General features: G+C 32.5%; 1 protein-coding gene across 1 annotated transcript; it reads left to right on the top strand.

Annotated features, from left to right (window-relative positions):
• The first annotated feature begins 2,586 nt into the window (after positions 1 to 2,586).
• Positions 2,587 to 18,205, top strand: LOC137388581 (uncharacterized). The gene is made up of 8 exons (XM_068075062.1): positions 2,587 to 2,630; positions 3,177 to 3,309; positions 4,518 to 4,620; positions 8,270 to 8,413; positions 8,571 to 8,734; positions 15,770 to 15,927; positions 16,005 to 16,174; positions 18,090 to 18,205. Exons 3-8 carry the CDS (start codon positions 4,539 to 4,541, stop codon positions 18,203 to 18,205), a joined length of 834 nt encoding a protein of 277 aa, XP_067931163.1. The 5' UTR covers positions 2,587 to 2,630; positions 3,177 to 3,309; positions 4,518 to 4,538.
• The last annotated feature ends 198 nt before the right edge of the window (positions 18,206 to 18,403 follow it).

Below are 18,403 nucleotides of genomic sequence, written 5' to 3'. Positions count from 1 at the left end.
GAGGGAGCAATCTGATGAAGCTTCAAACACTTTTCTCCTTACCTGCTCTTCTATTCCAGCTGATGCCTTGATCAGTACCAGATATTCTATACTTTATAGTTTAAATGTTGACTTGCAACAAAATTCACATTACAGTTACTTGGTATCTAAAAGTTCACCATGTCTTACTCTGCTGTGTTGTAAGTGCAAAATATGTGGAAGTGTGATTACAAGCTCTTAATAGCTCAAAAATGAACAGTTAATTGCAGCCATCACGTCAACGCCGTAGGTTGGAATCCCTTTATTTTGATGTACTTAATCCGACGTGGTTATTGTTTTAACACCTGCTTTTATCACGAGAATTAAAAAGCCAATAAAAATCTTGATATCAAACGTCCCGTAGCACTAGTTCATGACAAACACTTGGGGTTCTTCTACTGAAAGCCCTTATCAAATATAGATGCTCACTACTTTACAGTTTCAATTCAGCTTATTCTAATCATCTAGCCGTAATCTGATCATGTGACCCATACTTCTTGCCAAATGGCACGAACAATTTCTGCAGCATTATTCAACTATCACAGGTAACCAACATGCTCCTCATGTTTATCAGAGGATGATATACAGGGTGATATGCACTCATTCGAGCTAAGGTTACAAAATTAAACTATTTTTTAGGCTAGGTTTTGAAAGATCAGTGCTCAAAGTAAAAGCATTACAATGATGATAAAATAGACACAGAAAGGCAATAGACATGGTTTTATTGAATGCGTTAAATATATTTGTGAAAATATTTCGACAAATGAGGTTGCATGAAAGTGTAAACTGAAGCCATCTTGTTTAGCTACATCCCATTTGAGCCGTTTTGGAAAAGGATTCTAATCTATAGCGTTTTCGTGATGGCTGCAATTAACTGTTCGTTTTAAAGCTTTTAAGAGCTTGTAATCACATTCCCACATATTTGGCATCTACAACACAGCAGAGTAAAAGGTGAACCTTTTGATACCATATAGGTAACTGTAATTTGAATTTTGTTGCAAGTCAACCTTTAACATCCTTAGTTGTCTGGTCGTAGCTGTACTGGAATACTACTTTCTTTGTGAACTTTCTGCTCAAGCGTTATCTCATTTATGAGACCAGATGTAATGCTTCTTGAGGGTAGAGTCGATCTGGTTGCTCTTCCTAATGCGCTCTGTATGGGAAATGTGGACATGTTGTTAGTGGTCCTATTTCTGTATTTTATAAGAGCCAGAAGGATATCACTAGTTCTATTCATAAATCTTTGCATGATGATTTTCTCTGCTGCTTTTGCTCTCCAATTAGATTGAGAGTCTTCTGGGGAGCTTGTGGTGTGTTGGGCGTCCCAATCTTCCACAAATTCTGGTTATTGGACGGTAATAAATACCAATATTCTGATAGTGAATGCCAATTTTCTGGCATCTTCTTCCCAGGGTTTTCTGGGGAGCTAATGGTGTGTTGAAAATTCTAATCTTCAGCAAACCCTGCTTATTTGACAGCGGTGAATGGTAGTCAAATACCCGATTGTGTTATGTAAAAAAATACCCTCCTACGGCCTTTGATAACGCTCTTAGTGAAAAGTTCACAGAGAGGCTCGAAGTTTGTTTGATTCAGTCATGATGTTATTATGCCAAAGATTCGAAATTGTTGATTTATTGTTCTTCAGTTGCCATGTTTTATGCATATAAGCGCTTTAGTTTTTTTAATTTATTTAAAGCCAGAGAGTGTACTTATGTTGAGCATAAACCTTGACCAGCCCGAGTATTTGTGCATTTAATTAACTTGGCTTTTTAGTAGTAGGAAATCCCACATTGGTAGATATGAGCAAGATAGTCACAATGTGTTATTCATGAACAAAATTCAAGTGTCAAAAAGGTTAAAAAATGATTTTTTTATATGGTACTTTTGGTTACAGAAAGTTGTACAACCATACACTGATGAATTGCTTATAAAACTTACAAATTTAACAAAGCTTAATTTTTTGCTTAAGAGTACGAACTTTTACTCAAAAGTTTTACATCAAATTATTTTAAAATAGGCTGCTTAGTTTTAATCCTGAAACAATGAAAGATTTCATAGTCTTAGGAATCTAATGATCTTGTTTCTTAGGCCAAGACTCTATTAAACTAATGAAAAAGTGATAGGTTACAAATAATCAAAATAGTGTTTAGTTTTTTATTGTGTTATGGTATTTATAGGAGTTGGAGTAAAACATTATCCAAAGTTTTATTAGGCAAAATGCACAAAAATTATATTAAAGATTTTTTACAAAGCTTTTTACTACTTTGAGACCTTCTAGACTAATTCTAGTGAATATTTTAATATCTGAAATGGTGTGAATATCTTAACTAGTATATTTACATAAATCCTAAATTCTACTACTCTTGTTGAAGACAACAAATTGTAGATGATTAGTCTAACGAGGATGCTGATTGTTTTTCTAAATCAGGGTAAGAAATGGCTGTTGCCCCGTTTCCTTCCACAACAACCATAGAATGCGGTTACTGCTCAAAGCAAAATGAGGATTTGACGAAGCCAAAGGTTTTATCTTGTAGACATATACATTGCTCAAGTTGTCTAGATAAAGCGTTGGATGAGCAAAACATAGTGGAGTGTCCAGACTGCAAATGCAAGTGGGTCATTATCATCTATCTACATATATACATGTAGTTGTAAAAACTTTGTTTGGTAGAGTTCAAGATTCTGCAGGATTCAAAAAACGTGGAAAGTATTCCTACAAGCTTAAACAATAAGGGATTCTTTTAGATACCATCATAAACATCAGGGTAACAGTTTCCTGCGTTAAACATGTCCACAATTCTCTTTTTAAAATGGTAAAGGGTATAGGATTAGCTTTGACTAAGAACATGGCCTCTGTTGCCGGTTACTGGGCATTGTACTCACTGAATCCGTATTTACCCCTTGGTGTGTTTAGCTCATTGGGCTCTGTATGATCTCGCAGGCATGATTTAATAGCAATTGGGAAAAGTTGCTTTCTACGCTATATGATAAACTAAATACATGTAATTATAATGTTAGGTGATATTGCCACAAGATAGCTGCATTCAGTCTCGACTTTGTGCCAGAACTAAGTGAGCTTGATTGTCTCAGTACTTGTCAAGTGGGATGACTTCAAATCAGTTGATCCTATACAAGCTTAGAGTGTATTTGCGCTTTAGGTGTGAGCTGGATGGTCAGATATCAGACCTGCCAGATGCAAACCTTGAATATTGTGTGCACAACGAGCGATCAGCAGTTACTGACAGTTTGTGCGAGAAGTGCAGCAGATTGTTCAGTTGGCTTTATCTAAAGGTATTATAGTTACACCTGGTTTTAAGTATACTGATGAATAGACCTTTCCAACCATTTAGTTCTAGTTGTATATCGTTTACCCATGACTCTTCCTCTGAAATATCAACATTTGTTGGTCTGTTTTAATGTCCCATTCTGTTCTGAAGTTCTTACGGTTTTGTGATGTCATGAAGCAATAGCAGTCTAAGAATTTGCCAAGCAGATGATTTATCTGAATAATATGTGTTTGACTTACACTTGCATAAAGCTGGCCTAGTGACAGTACATAGAAATATACGCCTTAACACTGAAATATCAATCATATACCGCCTTTTATAAACCAGTGCAGGATTTTATTTATTTATTTTACTCTGTTACTTTTTAGTTTAGATTAAATAATATTAGAGTCTCCTAATAGACAGTACAGCTGTCTGCCTTAATGCATTTTGTTGATAGACGAGTCATTTGCCTTTCAATTTTACATGGAGCTGGTTATAAGCTGTGGAGTTGTCATCGCAATCCCTACTAAAACATGATGATATTCTAGAATGGGTTTGTTCACTTGGGGTTTTTTCCTATACAAACAGCTATTAATGAACGGTTATCTCTCCAGCTCAGTACAGCATTATTGTTTATTCAACTAAATACAGTCAATAGATTTTAGTGCTGTCAATGATCCAACATCAGTAGCCAGTGCTTGAGATTTTGGTTCACATTTTGAAAAAAAAGATTTCCGTTTTACTAAGTGATGATTCCATAATCTGGTTAATTTAAGATATATTTTTCTGACTAGAGTAACCAATCAAGGAGTATCTTCCGAATGAGTCTGCTAGGGTTACTAGTCAATATGGGTTGTTAGTCATTAGTTATTGGGCGTACAGATAATTACGTTGACTAGTTACTAGAGTGGCTAGTCTTTGGGGTTACTAGTTGCTATGGTTACTAGTTGCTAGCGTTAATGGTTGCTAGGGTTAATAGTTGCTAGGGTTAATAGTTGCTAGGGTTAATAGTTGCTAGCGTTAATGGTTACTAGGGTTAATAGTTGCTAGGGTTAATAGTTGCTAGGGTTATTTGTTGCTAGGGTTAATAGTTGCTAGGGTTAATAGTTGCTAGGGTTAATAGTTGCTAGGGTTAATAGTTACTATGGTTACCAGCTACTATGGTTACCAGCTACTAGGGTTGGTAGTTGTAAACCAATGATAAGATGGGTAACATACTCATGCATGCAGGTAATTCCGCCATACAGCCGCATGGAAACAGAAACAAACATAGTCTCAGTAGTTGACGGGGAATCGCCCTTCCCACAAGACCCAGCTGCTGTCGAGGTCAAAGGTTGGTTGCCAGCACATTTGGAATATTCTTGACTTTAGATTACCAAGCCTCATTTATTCTAAACAAATAATCATTTTATAACCAATTAAAATAACAATAGAGAAGGAGCAACTATGAAACAACCTAACATTCTCAGCAGAGCTCTCCTAGTACATGCAGCTCTGCTGTCTCTGTCTTTCATTAATTCTTAACCTATGGGTTGGGGCCTCTTTCTGCAATAGATATATGATAATTCAACTATTGCATCATATTCACTATCCTTATTGATTACTTACTGTAGGCGCTGAATAAAACATCTGTATCTGTCTGGTCGTCGAGATCATTTTTCTTACACAGATCCAATTACTCCGCATCACTCTCTGTTCAAGCAATGGTTTTCTGTAAATTCAGTGGCAGTCATACTAAGCTAAATGCATTGAAATAGGAGCAAGTAGATGCCAAGTTGCCCAGGGTTTAACTTTTGATTCTATGCTACAGTTAAGCCTCTGAGTTTACCCATTGTAAAAAGACTATACGGGAGTCTTGTGTAACCAGACCTAATTTATTGTTGTCTGTTCTACCAGTGAACATTGTCATTTTTATGTTGCTGCCCATTCCCAAGCTATCCATGTAAGTTAATATATTGAACTAATTTACATATCTTCTCACAGTAATCAACTCTGTTTCGATGCCACTTCATGTACTCCACACTCTTTCTTCTCTTTCTACACTCTTCACCTTTATTGGGCAGAGCATCTAAACGTACGTGTCACATCATTCATTCTAATAGTATCATTATTATTGCTATTACAGTATGGTGAACATTATTATTATATTATCATATCATTAGTATTATTATAATATCATTAGTCTTATTATTGTAGTGTAATTAGCATTATTATTGTAGTAGTGTTAGCATTATTATTGTAGTAATGTTAGCATTATTATTATAGTATCGTTAGCATTATTATTGTAGTGTAATTAGCATTATTATTATAGTATCGTTAGCATTATTATTGTAGTGTAATTAGCATTATTATTATAGTGTAATTAGCATTATTATTGTAGTAGTGTTAGCATTATTATTGTAGTGTAATTAGCATTATTATAGTAGTGTAATTAGCATTATTATTGTAGTGTAATTAGCATTATTATTGTAGTGTAATTAGCATTATTATTGTAGTGTAATTAGCATTATTATAGTAGTGTAATTAGCATTATTATTGTAGTGTAATTAGCATTATTATTGTAGTGTAATTAGCATTATTATTGTAGTGTAATTAGCATTATTATTGTAGTGTAATTAGCATTATTATTGTAGTGTAATTAGCATTATTATTGTAGTGTAATTAGCATTATTATTGTAGCGTAATTAGCATTATTATTGTAGTGTAATTAGCATGATTATTGTAGTAGTGTTAGCATTATTATTGTAGTGTAATTAGCATTATTATTGTAGTGTAATTAGCATGATTATTGTAGTAATGTTAGCATTATTATTGTAGCGTAATTAGCATGATTATTATAGTGTAATTAGCATTATTATAGTAGTGTAATTAGCATTATTATTGTAGTGTAATTAGCATTATTATTGTAGTGTAATTAGCATTATTATTGTAGTGTAATTAGCATTATTATTGTAGCGTAATTAGCATTATTATTGTAGTGTAATTAGCATGATTATTGTAGTAGTGTTAGCATTATTATTGTAGTGTAATTAGCATTATTATTGTAGTGTAATTAGCATGATTATTGTAGTAGTGTTAGCATTATTATTGTAGCGTAATTAGCATGATTATTATAGTGTAATTAGCATTATTATTATAGTGTAATTAGCATTATTATTGTAGTGTAATTAGCATTATTATTGTAGTAGTGTTAGCATTATTATTATAGTGTAATTAGCATTATTATTATAGTGTAATTAGCATTATTATTGTAGTGTAATTAGCATTATTATTATAGTATCGTTAGCATTATTATTGTAGTGTAATTAGCATTATTATTATAGTGTAATTAGCATTATTATTGTAGTAGTGTTAGCATTATTATTGTAGTGTAATTAGCATTATTATAGTAGTGTAATTAGCATTATTATTGTAGTGTAATTAGCATTATTATTGTAGTGTAATTAGCATTATTATTGTAGTGTAATTAGCATTATTATAGTAGTGTAATTAGCATTATTATTGTAGTGTAATTAGCATTATTATTGTAGTGTAATTAGCATTATTATTGTAGTGTAATTAGCATTATTATTGTAGCGTAATTAGCATTATTATTGTAGTGTAATTAGCATGATTATTGTAGTAGTGTTAGCATTATTATTGTAGTGTAATTAGCATTATTATTGTAGTGTAATTAGCATGATTATTGTAGTAATGTTAGCATTATTATTGTAGTGTAATTAGCATTATTATTGTAGTGTAATTAGCATTATTATAGTAGTGTAATTAGCATTATTATTGTAGTGTAATTAGCATTATTATTGTAGTGTAATTAGCATTATTATTGTAGTGTAATTAGCATTATTATTGTAGTGTAATTAGCATTATTATTGTAGTGTAATTAGCATTATTATTGTAGTGTAATTAGCATTATTATTGTAGCGTAATTAGCATTATTATTGTAGTGTAATTAGCATGATTATTGTAGTAGTGTTAGCATTATTATTGTAGTGTAATTAGCATTATTATTGTAGTGTAATTAGCATGATTATTGTAGTAGTGTTAGCATTATTATTGTAGCGTAATTAGCATGATTATTATAGTGTAATTAGCATTATTATTATAGTGTAATTAGCATTATTATTGTAGTGTAATTAGCATTATTATTGTAGTAGTGTTAGCATTATTATTATAGTGTAATTAGCATTATTATTATAGTGTAATTAGCATTATTATTATAGTGTAATTAGCATTATTATTGTAGTGTAATTAGCATTATTATTGTAGTAGTGTTAGCATTATTATTGTAGCGTAATTAGCATTATTATTGTAGTGTAATTAGCATTATTATTGTAGTAGTGTTAGCATTATTATTGTAGCGTAATTAGCATTATTATTGTAGTGTAATTAGCATGATTATTGTAGTGTAATTAGCATTATTATTGTAGTGTAATTAGCATGATTATTGTAGTAGTGTTAGCATTATTATTGTAGCGTAATTAGCATGATTATTATAGTGTAATTAGCATTATTATTATAGTGTAATTAGCATTATTATTGTAGTGTAATTAGCATTATTATTGTAGTAGTGTTAGCATTATTATTATAGTGTAATTAGCATTATTATTATAGTGTAATTAGCATTATTATTATAGTGTAATTAGCATTATTATTGTAGTGTAATTAGCATTATTATTATAGTGTAATTAGCATTATTATTGTAGTGTAATTAGCATTATTATTGTAGTGTAATTAGCATTATTATTGTAGTGTAATTAGCATTATTATTGTAGTTCATTATCATTATTATTGTAGTTCATTATCATGGTTTCCGGCAAAACTTTCAGCAAAATAGAGATTTTTTCGATGGTTCACTTAATGGTTTTCATATGTCATCTTGTAAAGGTGTTACCTTGAAGGTGAAAAGTATGTCTATTGCCTTCAAATTCAGACTTCCGCAAAAAAGCGAAGCGTGGTTAGCTATTTGTTATTACCGATTACAGCAGGCGCAGAAGAAACCTCTCCGCAGTCAGAAACAGAAAAACAAGAAACAGATGAACAAACAGAAATAGAGGAAGAGTTTGATAAAATCTATTATGAGTTTCTGAAGATAATATGTGTGAAAGATTACACTTTAAAAATACTTGGTATGTTGTATTATGGTATTACAGCATTGAGACACGGTGAGTGCTCGGATGAGTGCTTGCGTGAGTGCTTGCATGCAAACATGTACATAAACCATTATGTGTTTCTGAAGATCAAATGTATAAAATATTATAATTTTAAGATTACATCTGGTTGTAGAAAGGTTTCGAGGTGAAATCATTGAATCGGTTCAACCGGATAATGAAATGTTCCTCTTGGTCAAAATGAAATCGTCTACACCAGGGGAAGCGAGGAAGATGATGGATGCATTGCTTGACTTGTTCTGCGATGTGAGCAGATCAGTTCTCTCTCATACCATTAAGGTGAACACCTCTTTTTCTCAGTACCTATTGTATATACATTAGTGTCACTTGTGGCATACATACTCACTACTACCTCTCATAACATATCATACACTCACTACTACCTCTCATAACATATTATATACTCACTACTACCTCTCATAACATATCATACACTTTCTACTACCTCTCATAACATATCATATACTCACTACTACCTCTCATAACATATCATATACTCACTACTACCTCTCATAACATATCATATACTCACTACTACCTCTCATAACATATCATATACTCACTACTACCTCTCATAACATATCATATACTCACTACTACTTCTCATAACATATCATATACTCACTACTACCTCTCATAACATATCATATACTCACTACTACCTCTCATAACATATCATATACTCACTACTACCTCTCATAACACATCATATATTCACTACTACTTCTCATAACACATCATATACTCACTACTACCTCTCACAACATATCATATACTCACTACTACTTCTCATAACATATCATATGCTCACTACTACCTCTCATAACATATATACTCACTACTACCTCTCATACCATATCACATACTCACTACTACCTCTCATACCATATCATATACTCACTACTACTTCTCATAACATATCATATACTCACTACTACCTCTCATAATATATCATATACTCACTACTACCTCTCATAACATATCATATACTCACTACTACCTCTCATAACACATCATATATTCACTACTACTTCTCATAACACATCATATGCTCACTACTACCTCTCATAACATATATACTCACTACTACCTCTCATACCATATCACATACTCACTACTACCTCTCATACCATATCATATACTCACTACTACTTCTCATAACATATCATATGCTCACTACTACCTCTCATAACATATATACTCACTACTACCTCTCATACCATATCACATACTCACTACTACCTCTCATACCATATCATATACTCACTACTACTTCTCATAACATATATACTTACTACTACCTTTCATAACATATATACTCACTACTACTTCTCATAACATATGCTTACTACTACCTCTCATAACATATATACTCACTACTACCTCTCATAACATATTATATATTCACTACTACCTCTCATACCATATCATATACTCACTACTACTTCTCATAACATATCATATACTCACTACTACCTCTCATAACATATATACTTACTACTACCTTTCATAACATATCATATACTCACTACTACCTCTCATAACACATCATATAGTCACTACTACCTCTCATACCATATCACATACTCACTACTACCTCTCATACCATATCATATACTCACTACTACTTCTCATAACATATCATATACTCACTACTACCTTTCACAACATATCATATACTCACTACTACCTCTCATATCATATGCTTACTACTACCTCTCATAACATATATACTCACTACTACCTCTCATAACATATTATATATTCACTACTACCTCTCATACCATATCATATACTCACTACTACTTCTCATAACATATCATATACTCACTACTACCTCTCATAACATATATACTCACTACTACCTCTCATAACATATCATATACTCACTACTACCTCTCATAACATATATACTCACTACTACCTCTCATAACATATATACTTACTACTACCTTTCATAACATATCATATACTCACTACTACCTCTCATAACATATCATATACTCACTACTACCTCTCATAACATATCGTATACTCACTACTACCTCTCATGTCATATGCTTACTACTACCTCTCATAACATATATACTCACTACTACCTCTCATAACATATATGCTTACTACTACCTCTCATAACATATATACTTACTACTACTTTTCATAACATATCATATACTCACTACTACCTCTCATAACATATCATATACTCACTACTACCTCTCATGTCATATGCTTACTACTACCTCTCATAACATATATACTCACTACTACCTCTCATAACATATATACTTACTACTACTTTTCATAACGTATCACATACTCACTACTACCTTTCATAACATATCATATACTCACTACTACTTCTCAAAACATATCACATACTCACTACTACCTCTCATAACATATCATATACTCACTACTACTTCTCATAACATATCATATACTCACTACTACCTCTCATAACATATCATATACTCACTACTACCTCTCATAACATATCATATACTCACTACTACCTCTCATAACACATCATATATTCACTAGTACTTCTCATAACACATCATATACTCACTACTACCTCTCATAACATATCATATACTCACTACTACTTCTCATAACATATCATATACTCACTACTACCTCTCATAACATATATACTCACTACTACCTCTCATAGCATATCATATACTCACTACTACCTCTCATAACATATCATATACTCACTACTACCTCTCATAACATATCATATACTCACTACTACCTCTCATAACATATCATATACTCACTACTACCTTTCATAACATATCATATACTCACTACTACCTCTCATTACATATCATATACTCACTACTACTTCTCATAACATATCATACACTCAGTACTACTTCTCAAAACATATCATATACTCACTACTACCTCTCATAACATATCATATACTCACTACTACTTCTCATAACATATCATACACTCACTACTACCTCTCATAACATATCATACACTCTCTACTACCTCTCATAACATATCATATACTCACTACTACCTCTCATAACGTATCACATACTCACTACTACCTTTCATAACATATCATATACTCACTACTACCTTTCATAGCATATCATATATTCACTACTACTTCTCATAACATATCATACACTCACTACTACCTCTCATAACATATCATATACTCGCTACTACCTCTCATAACATATCATATACTCACTACTACCTCTCATAACATATCATATACTCACTACTACCTCTCATAACACATCATATATTCACTACTACTTCTCATAACACATCATATACTCACTACTACCTCTCATAACATATCATATACTCACTACTACTTCTCATAACATATCATATACTCACTACTACCTCTCATAACATATCATATACTCACTACTACCTCTCATAACATATCATATACTCACTACTACCTCTCATAACATATCATATACTCACTACTACCTCTCATAACATATCATTTACTCACTACTACCTCTCATTACATATCATATACTCACTACTACTTCTCATAACATATCATACACTCACTACTACCTCTCAAAACATATCATATACTCACTACTACCTCTCATAACATATCATATACTCACTACTACCTCTCATAACGTATCACATACTCACTACTACCTTTCATAACATATCATATACTCACTACTACCTCTCATAACATATCATATACTCACTACTACTTCTTATAACATATCATATACTCACTACTACGTTTCATAACATATCATATACTCACTACTACCTCTCATAACATATCATATACTCACTACTACCTCTCATAACATATCATATACTCACTACTACCTCTCATAACATATCATATACTCACTACTACCTCTCATAACATATTATATACTCACTACTACCTCTCAAAACATATCATATACTTACTACTACCTCTCATAACATATATACTCACTACTACTTCTCATAACATACATACTCACTACTACCTCTCATAACATATCATATACTCGCTACTACCTCTCATAACATATCATATACTCACTACTACCTCTCATAACATATCATATACTCACTACTACCTCTCATAACACATCATATATTCACTACTACTTCTCATAACACATCATATACTCACTACTACCTCTCATAACATATCATATACTTACTACTACCTCTCATAACATATCATATATTCACTACTACCTCTCATAACATATCATATACTCACTACTACCTCTCATAACATATCATATATTCACTACTACCTCTCATAATATATCATATACTCACTACTACTTCTCATAACATATCATATACTCACTACTACCTCTCATAACATATTATATACTCACTACTACCTCTCATAACATATCATATACTCACTACTACTTCTCATAACATATCATATACTCACTACTACCTCTCATAACATATCATATACTTACTACTACCTCTCATAACATATCATACACTTTCTACTACCTCTCATAGCGTATCGCATACTCACTACTGCCTCTCATAACATATCATATACTTACTACTACCTCTCATAACATATCATATATTCACTACTACCTCTCATAACATATCATATACTCACTACTACCTCTCATAACATATCATATATTCACTACTACCTCTCATAATATATCATATACTCACTACTACTTCTCATAACATATCATATACTCACTACTACCTCTCATAACATATTATATACTCACTACTACCTCTCATAACATATCATATACTCACTACTACTTCTCATAACATATCATATACTCACTACTACCTCTCATAACATACCATATACTTACTACTACCTCTCATAACATATATACTCACTACTACTTCTCATAACATATCATATACTCACCACTACTTCTCATAACATATCATATGCTCACTACTACCTCTCAAAACATATCATATGCTCACTACTACCTCTCAAAACATATCATATACTCACTACTACCTCTCATAACATATCATATACTCACTACTGCCTCTCATAACATATCATATGCTTACTACTACCTCTCATAACATATATACTTACTACTACCTCTCATAACATATCATATACTCACTACTACCTCTCATAACATATATACTCACCACTACTTCTCGTAACATATTATATACTCACTACTACCTCTCATAACATATCATATATTTCACTACTACCTCTCATAACATATATACTTACTACTACCTCTCATAACATATCATATACTCACTACTACCTCTCATAACATATCATATATTGACTACTACTTCTCATAACATATCACATATTCACTACTACCTCTCATAACATATCATATACTCACTACTACCTCTCATAACATATATACTCACTACTACCTTTCATAACATATCATATACTCACTACTACCTCTCATAACATATCATATACTTATTACTATCTCTCATAGCATATTATATACTTACTACTGCCTCTCATAACATATATACTCACTACTACTTCTCATAACATATCATATACTCACCACTACTTCTCATAACATATCATATGCTCACTACTACCTCTCATAACATATCATATGCTCACTACTACCTCTCAAAACATATCATATACTTACGACTACCTCTCATAACATATCATATACTCACTACTACCTCTCATAACATATATACTCACCACTACTTCTCATAACATATCATATACTCACTACTACCTCTCATAACATATCATATACTCACTACTGCCTCTCATAACATATCATATGCTTACTACTACCTCTCATAACATATATACTTACTACTACCTCTCATAACATATCATATACTCACTACTACCTCTCATAACATATATACTCACCACTACTTCTCATAGCATATCATATACTCACTACTACCTCTCATAACATATCATATACTCACTGCTACTTCTCATAACATATCATATACTCACTACTACCTCTCATAACATATCATATACTCACTACTACCTCTCATAACATATCACATACTCACTACTACCTCTCATAACATATCATATGCTCACTACTACCTCTCATAACATATCATATGCTCACTACTACCTCTCATTACATTTCATATACTCACTACTACCTCTCATAACATATCATATACTCACTACTACCTCTCATAACATATCATATACTCACTACTACCTCTCATGTCATATGCTTACTACTACCTCTCATAACATATATACTCACTACTACCTCTCATAACATATATACTTACTACTACTTTTCATAACATATCATATACTCACTACTACCTCTCATAACATATCATATACTCACTACTACCTCTCATGTCATATGCTTACTACTACCTCTCATAACATATATACTCACTACTACCTCTCATAACATATCATATTGTCACTACTACTTCTCATAACATATCATATATTTACTACTACCTCTCATACCATATCACATACTCACTACTACCTCTCATACCATATCATATACTCACTACTACTTCTCATACCATATCACATACTCACTACTACCTCTCATACCATATCACATACTCACTACTACCTCTCATAACATATCATATACTCACTACTACCTCTCATACCATATCATATACTCACTACTACTTCTCATAATATATCATATACTCACTACTACCTCTCATAACATATATACTCACTACTACCTCTCATAACATATCATATTGTCACTACTACTTCTCATAACATATCATATACTTACTACTACCTCTCATACCATATCACATACTCACTACTACCTCTCATAACATATATACTCACTACTACCTCTCATAACATATCATATTGTCACTACTACTTCTCATAACATATCATATATTTACTACTACCTCTCATACCATATCACATACTCACTACTACCTCTCATACCATATCATATACTCACTACTACTTCTCATACCATATCACATACTCACTACTACCTCTCATACCATATCACATACTCACTACTACCTCTCATAACATATCATATACTCACTACTACCTCTCATACCATATCATATACTCACTACTACTTCTCATAACATATCATATACTCACTACTACCTCTCATAACATATATACTCACTACTACCTCTCATAACATATCATATACTCACTTCTACTTCTTATAACATATCATATACTCACTACTACCTCTCATAATATATCATATACTCACTACTACCTCTCATGTCATATGCTTACTATCCCCCTCCATGACATGTTGCGTTTGCCGTACAGTTCTCATCAAGAGCACATCTCCTCTTTGCACTTATCAATGTGCTGTTGAACTTTTTCTGCAGCTTGAATATGATGGAGACAAAGAGAAACTTTCTAAAGCACTAATAGATGATTTACAAGATCCCAGTCTTGGGTTTATCGCTCGTCTTGTTACTGATGAAGATATCAGAATTATTGGATCACTCGCTAACATGGATAGAGATATCCACACACTAGAAAGGTGAGCATGCCACAGTCAGTAATAATGCTCAATCTGCTGAGATTAATTCCCGATCTCAATTTATGCTTCTTATTTAGCTACATCTATGACTATAAAAAGAGAAACCCTGCTCAGACTGTGACTGAAAAACGACAGGCAGACATTAAACTCTCCAATGGAACTTTGGTGTCTATTGTGGAAGGAGACCTGACCAAGATGAAGACAGATGCTGTCGTCACTTTCTCGTCAGCGGAGTTGTCACACCAACGTAAGATGTGATTAGTAACTACTAAAAGTTTTTGAGACAAGTTCACTTTCATACAAACATTTCTCTACTACACATGAATACAGGTGTGGATTCATAACCTCAGAGGTATCTAATTGATAGGTAGTTTGAGCTCATCCAGTCAAGCCCACTCTATATTTTTGTACTCACTCATGAACAACATAAGCTTTTTTGTTCCAGTTACATTCAGTGCTCCAGCGATTGGTGTTAGCTATGTAATTCCAACTATCACAGTCACCATCATAGCAAACAATTCTCAGCTACATGTATATAGCTAATGTCGAGGTTTTTATACCTGTTCTTTTAGTAAAACTGATTGCAAGCTGCTCAGCCACTGTCTTAACGTTACTATCTATCAACTTGACCCTTTCAGTTTCTAGCTGTTCCAATATTATCATTTTTAAAGTCTGTAATGCTGTGGCAGATCAAGCATCAGTCATATGCTATTAATGTACTATTTTGGATCCTTTCTCAATCAACTGTTTCCTTCAGCTTTAAATACAGCATGCTTTAAGTTACTCACAATGCCATGCTTTAAGTTACTCACAATACCACGCTTTAAGTTACTCACAATACCATGCTTTAAGTTACTCACAATACCATGCTTTAAGTTACTCACAATACCATGCTTTAAGTTACTAACAATACCATGCTTTAAGTTACTAACAATACCATGCTTTAAGTTACTCACAATACCATGCTTTAAGTTACTCACAATACCATGCTTTAAGTTACTCACAATACCATGCTTTAAGTTACTCACAATACCACGCTTTAAGTTACTCACAATGCCACGCTTTAAGTTACTCACAATACCATGCTTTAAGTTACTCACAATACCATGCTTTAAGTTACTCACAATACCATGTTTTAAGTTACTCACAATACCATGCTTTAAGTTACTCACAATACCATGCTTTAAGTTACTCACAATACCATGCTTTAAGTTACTCACAATACCATGCTTTAAGTTACTCACAATACCATGCTTTAAGTTACTCACAATACCATGCTTTAAGTTACTCACAATGCCATGCTTTAAGTTACTCACAATACCATGCTTTAAGTTACTCACAATGCCATGCTTTAAGTTACTCACAATACCATGCTTTAAGTTACTCACAATGCCATGCTTTAAGTTACTCACAATACCATGCTTTAAGTTACTCACAATGCGACGCTTTAAGTTACTCACAATACCATGCTTCTAATTTTGTTGCAACTCATTTTGAGTCACTTTTTCAATTTCAGTTATTTACCGATAGAGAGTTGTAATAAAAAGTTCGATTCCGATTAAATCGTCTGACAACAAAATTATCTTTTTAGTATTTTCACGCTACTCTCATAACTTTTATTAAATTTGAGTATTAGAACTGCCGACCTGTCTTATTTTACTCTTGTCGGATAATTACAATCAGTTTATATTGATTTTATTGTATTTATGTCTTAATTTTATTTGCCAACAGCTTTTTACTTGCAAAGCTGTCTTGAGAGTTTTGGATGTCCTGTGTTACAAATTAATTCAGCTGTCCACAGAAACATTTCCTCACCTTTTACGTCAAAAAGTGATCGCAAGTCGATGTTGGACTTTGCTTAGCCAACACCTGACTTCACTGACTCAGCAGAAAATTGATGATTTTACTAAATTTAAAATCTGATAAATTAACCTTGAGTGTAGCTCAGAGTGGAAACTCATAGAGACAAACTAAAACTCTCTCACCTCAAGTTCCTTTTTCTCACTTATTCGAGGAAAAGGAACTTGATAATTTAATAAAAATATTAGTTTTGCGTTAGTCTTTTCTATCAGAACTTTCTAGCACTCAGTTCTCTATGGTTGTTTATAAACTTTGGTACTACTTTGTATTGCTTGTTGACAACCTGGTTGAACATTTTGCAGATGGCATTAGCAGAGCCATAGCATTAGCCTCTGGTCAAAGATTTCAAGCTCAAGGGAAAAAATTTGTTGACCAACATGGAATGTTGAAGGAAGGAGAAATTTGGGTTCAGCCGTAAGTCTTTTGCATTCTTCCACTTCAGGTTTGAGAAAATAAATGACAAACTATTTTATGGTTGGAGCCGAACTTGGTGAACCATTAATTTGAATGTTTCCTTACTCCGGAATATGTAAATATTAATTAATATTAAGAGAAATGTTCTAAAATCAGTGCTTCATGACAAGCTTTCTTGTATCACCTTTTCATTGTTGTTCAG

This window comes from Watersipora subatra, chromosome 2 (assembly GCF_963576615.1).
Source record: "Watersipora subatra chromosome 2, tzWatSuba1.1, whole genome shotgun sequence".
NCBI lineage: Eukaryota > Metazoa > Bryozoa > Gymnolaemata > Cheilostomatida > Watersiporidae > Watersipora > Watersipora subatra.
The sequence above is the reverse complement of the archived record's forward strand: the minus strand, read 5'-3'. Positions and strand labels throughout refer to the sequence as shown.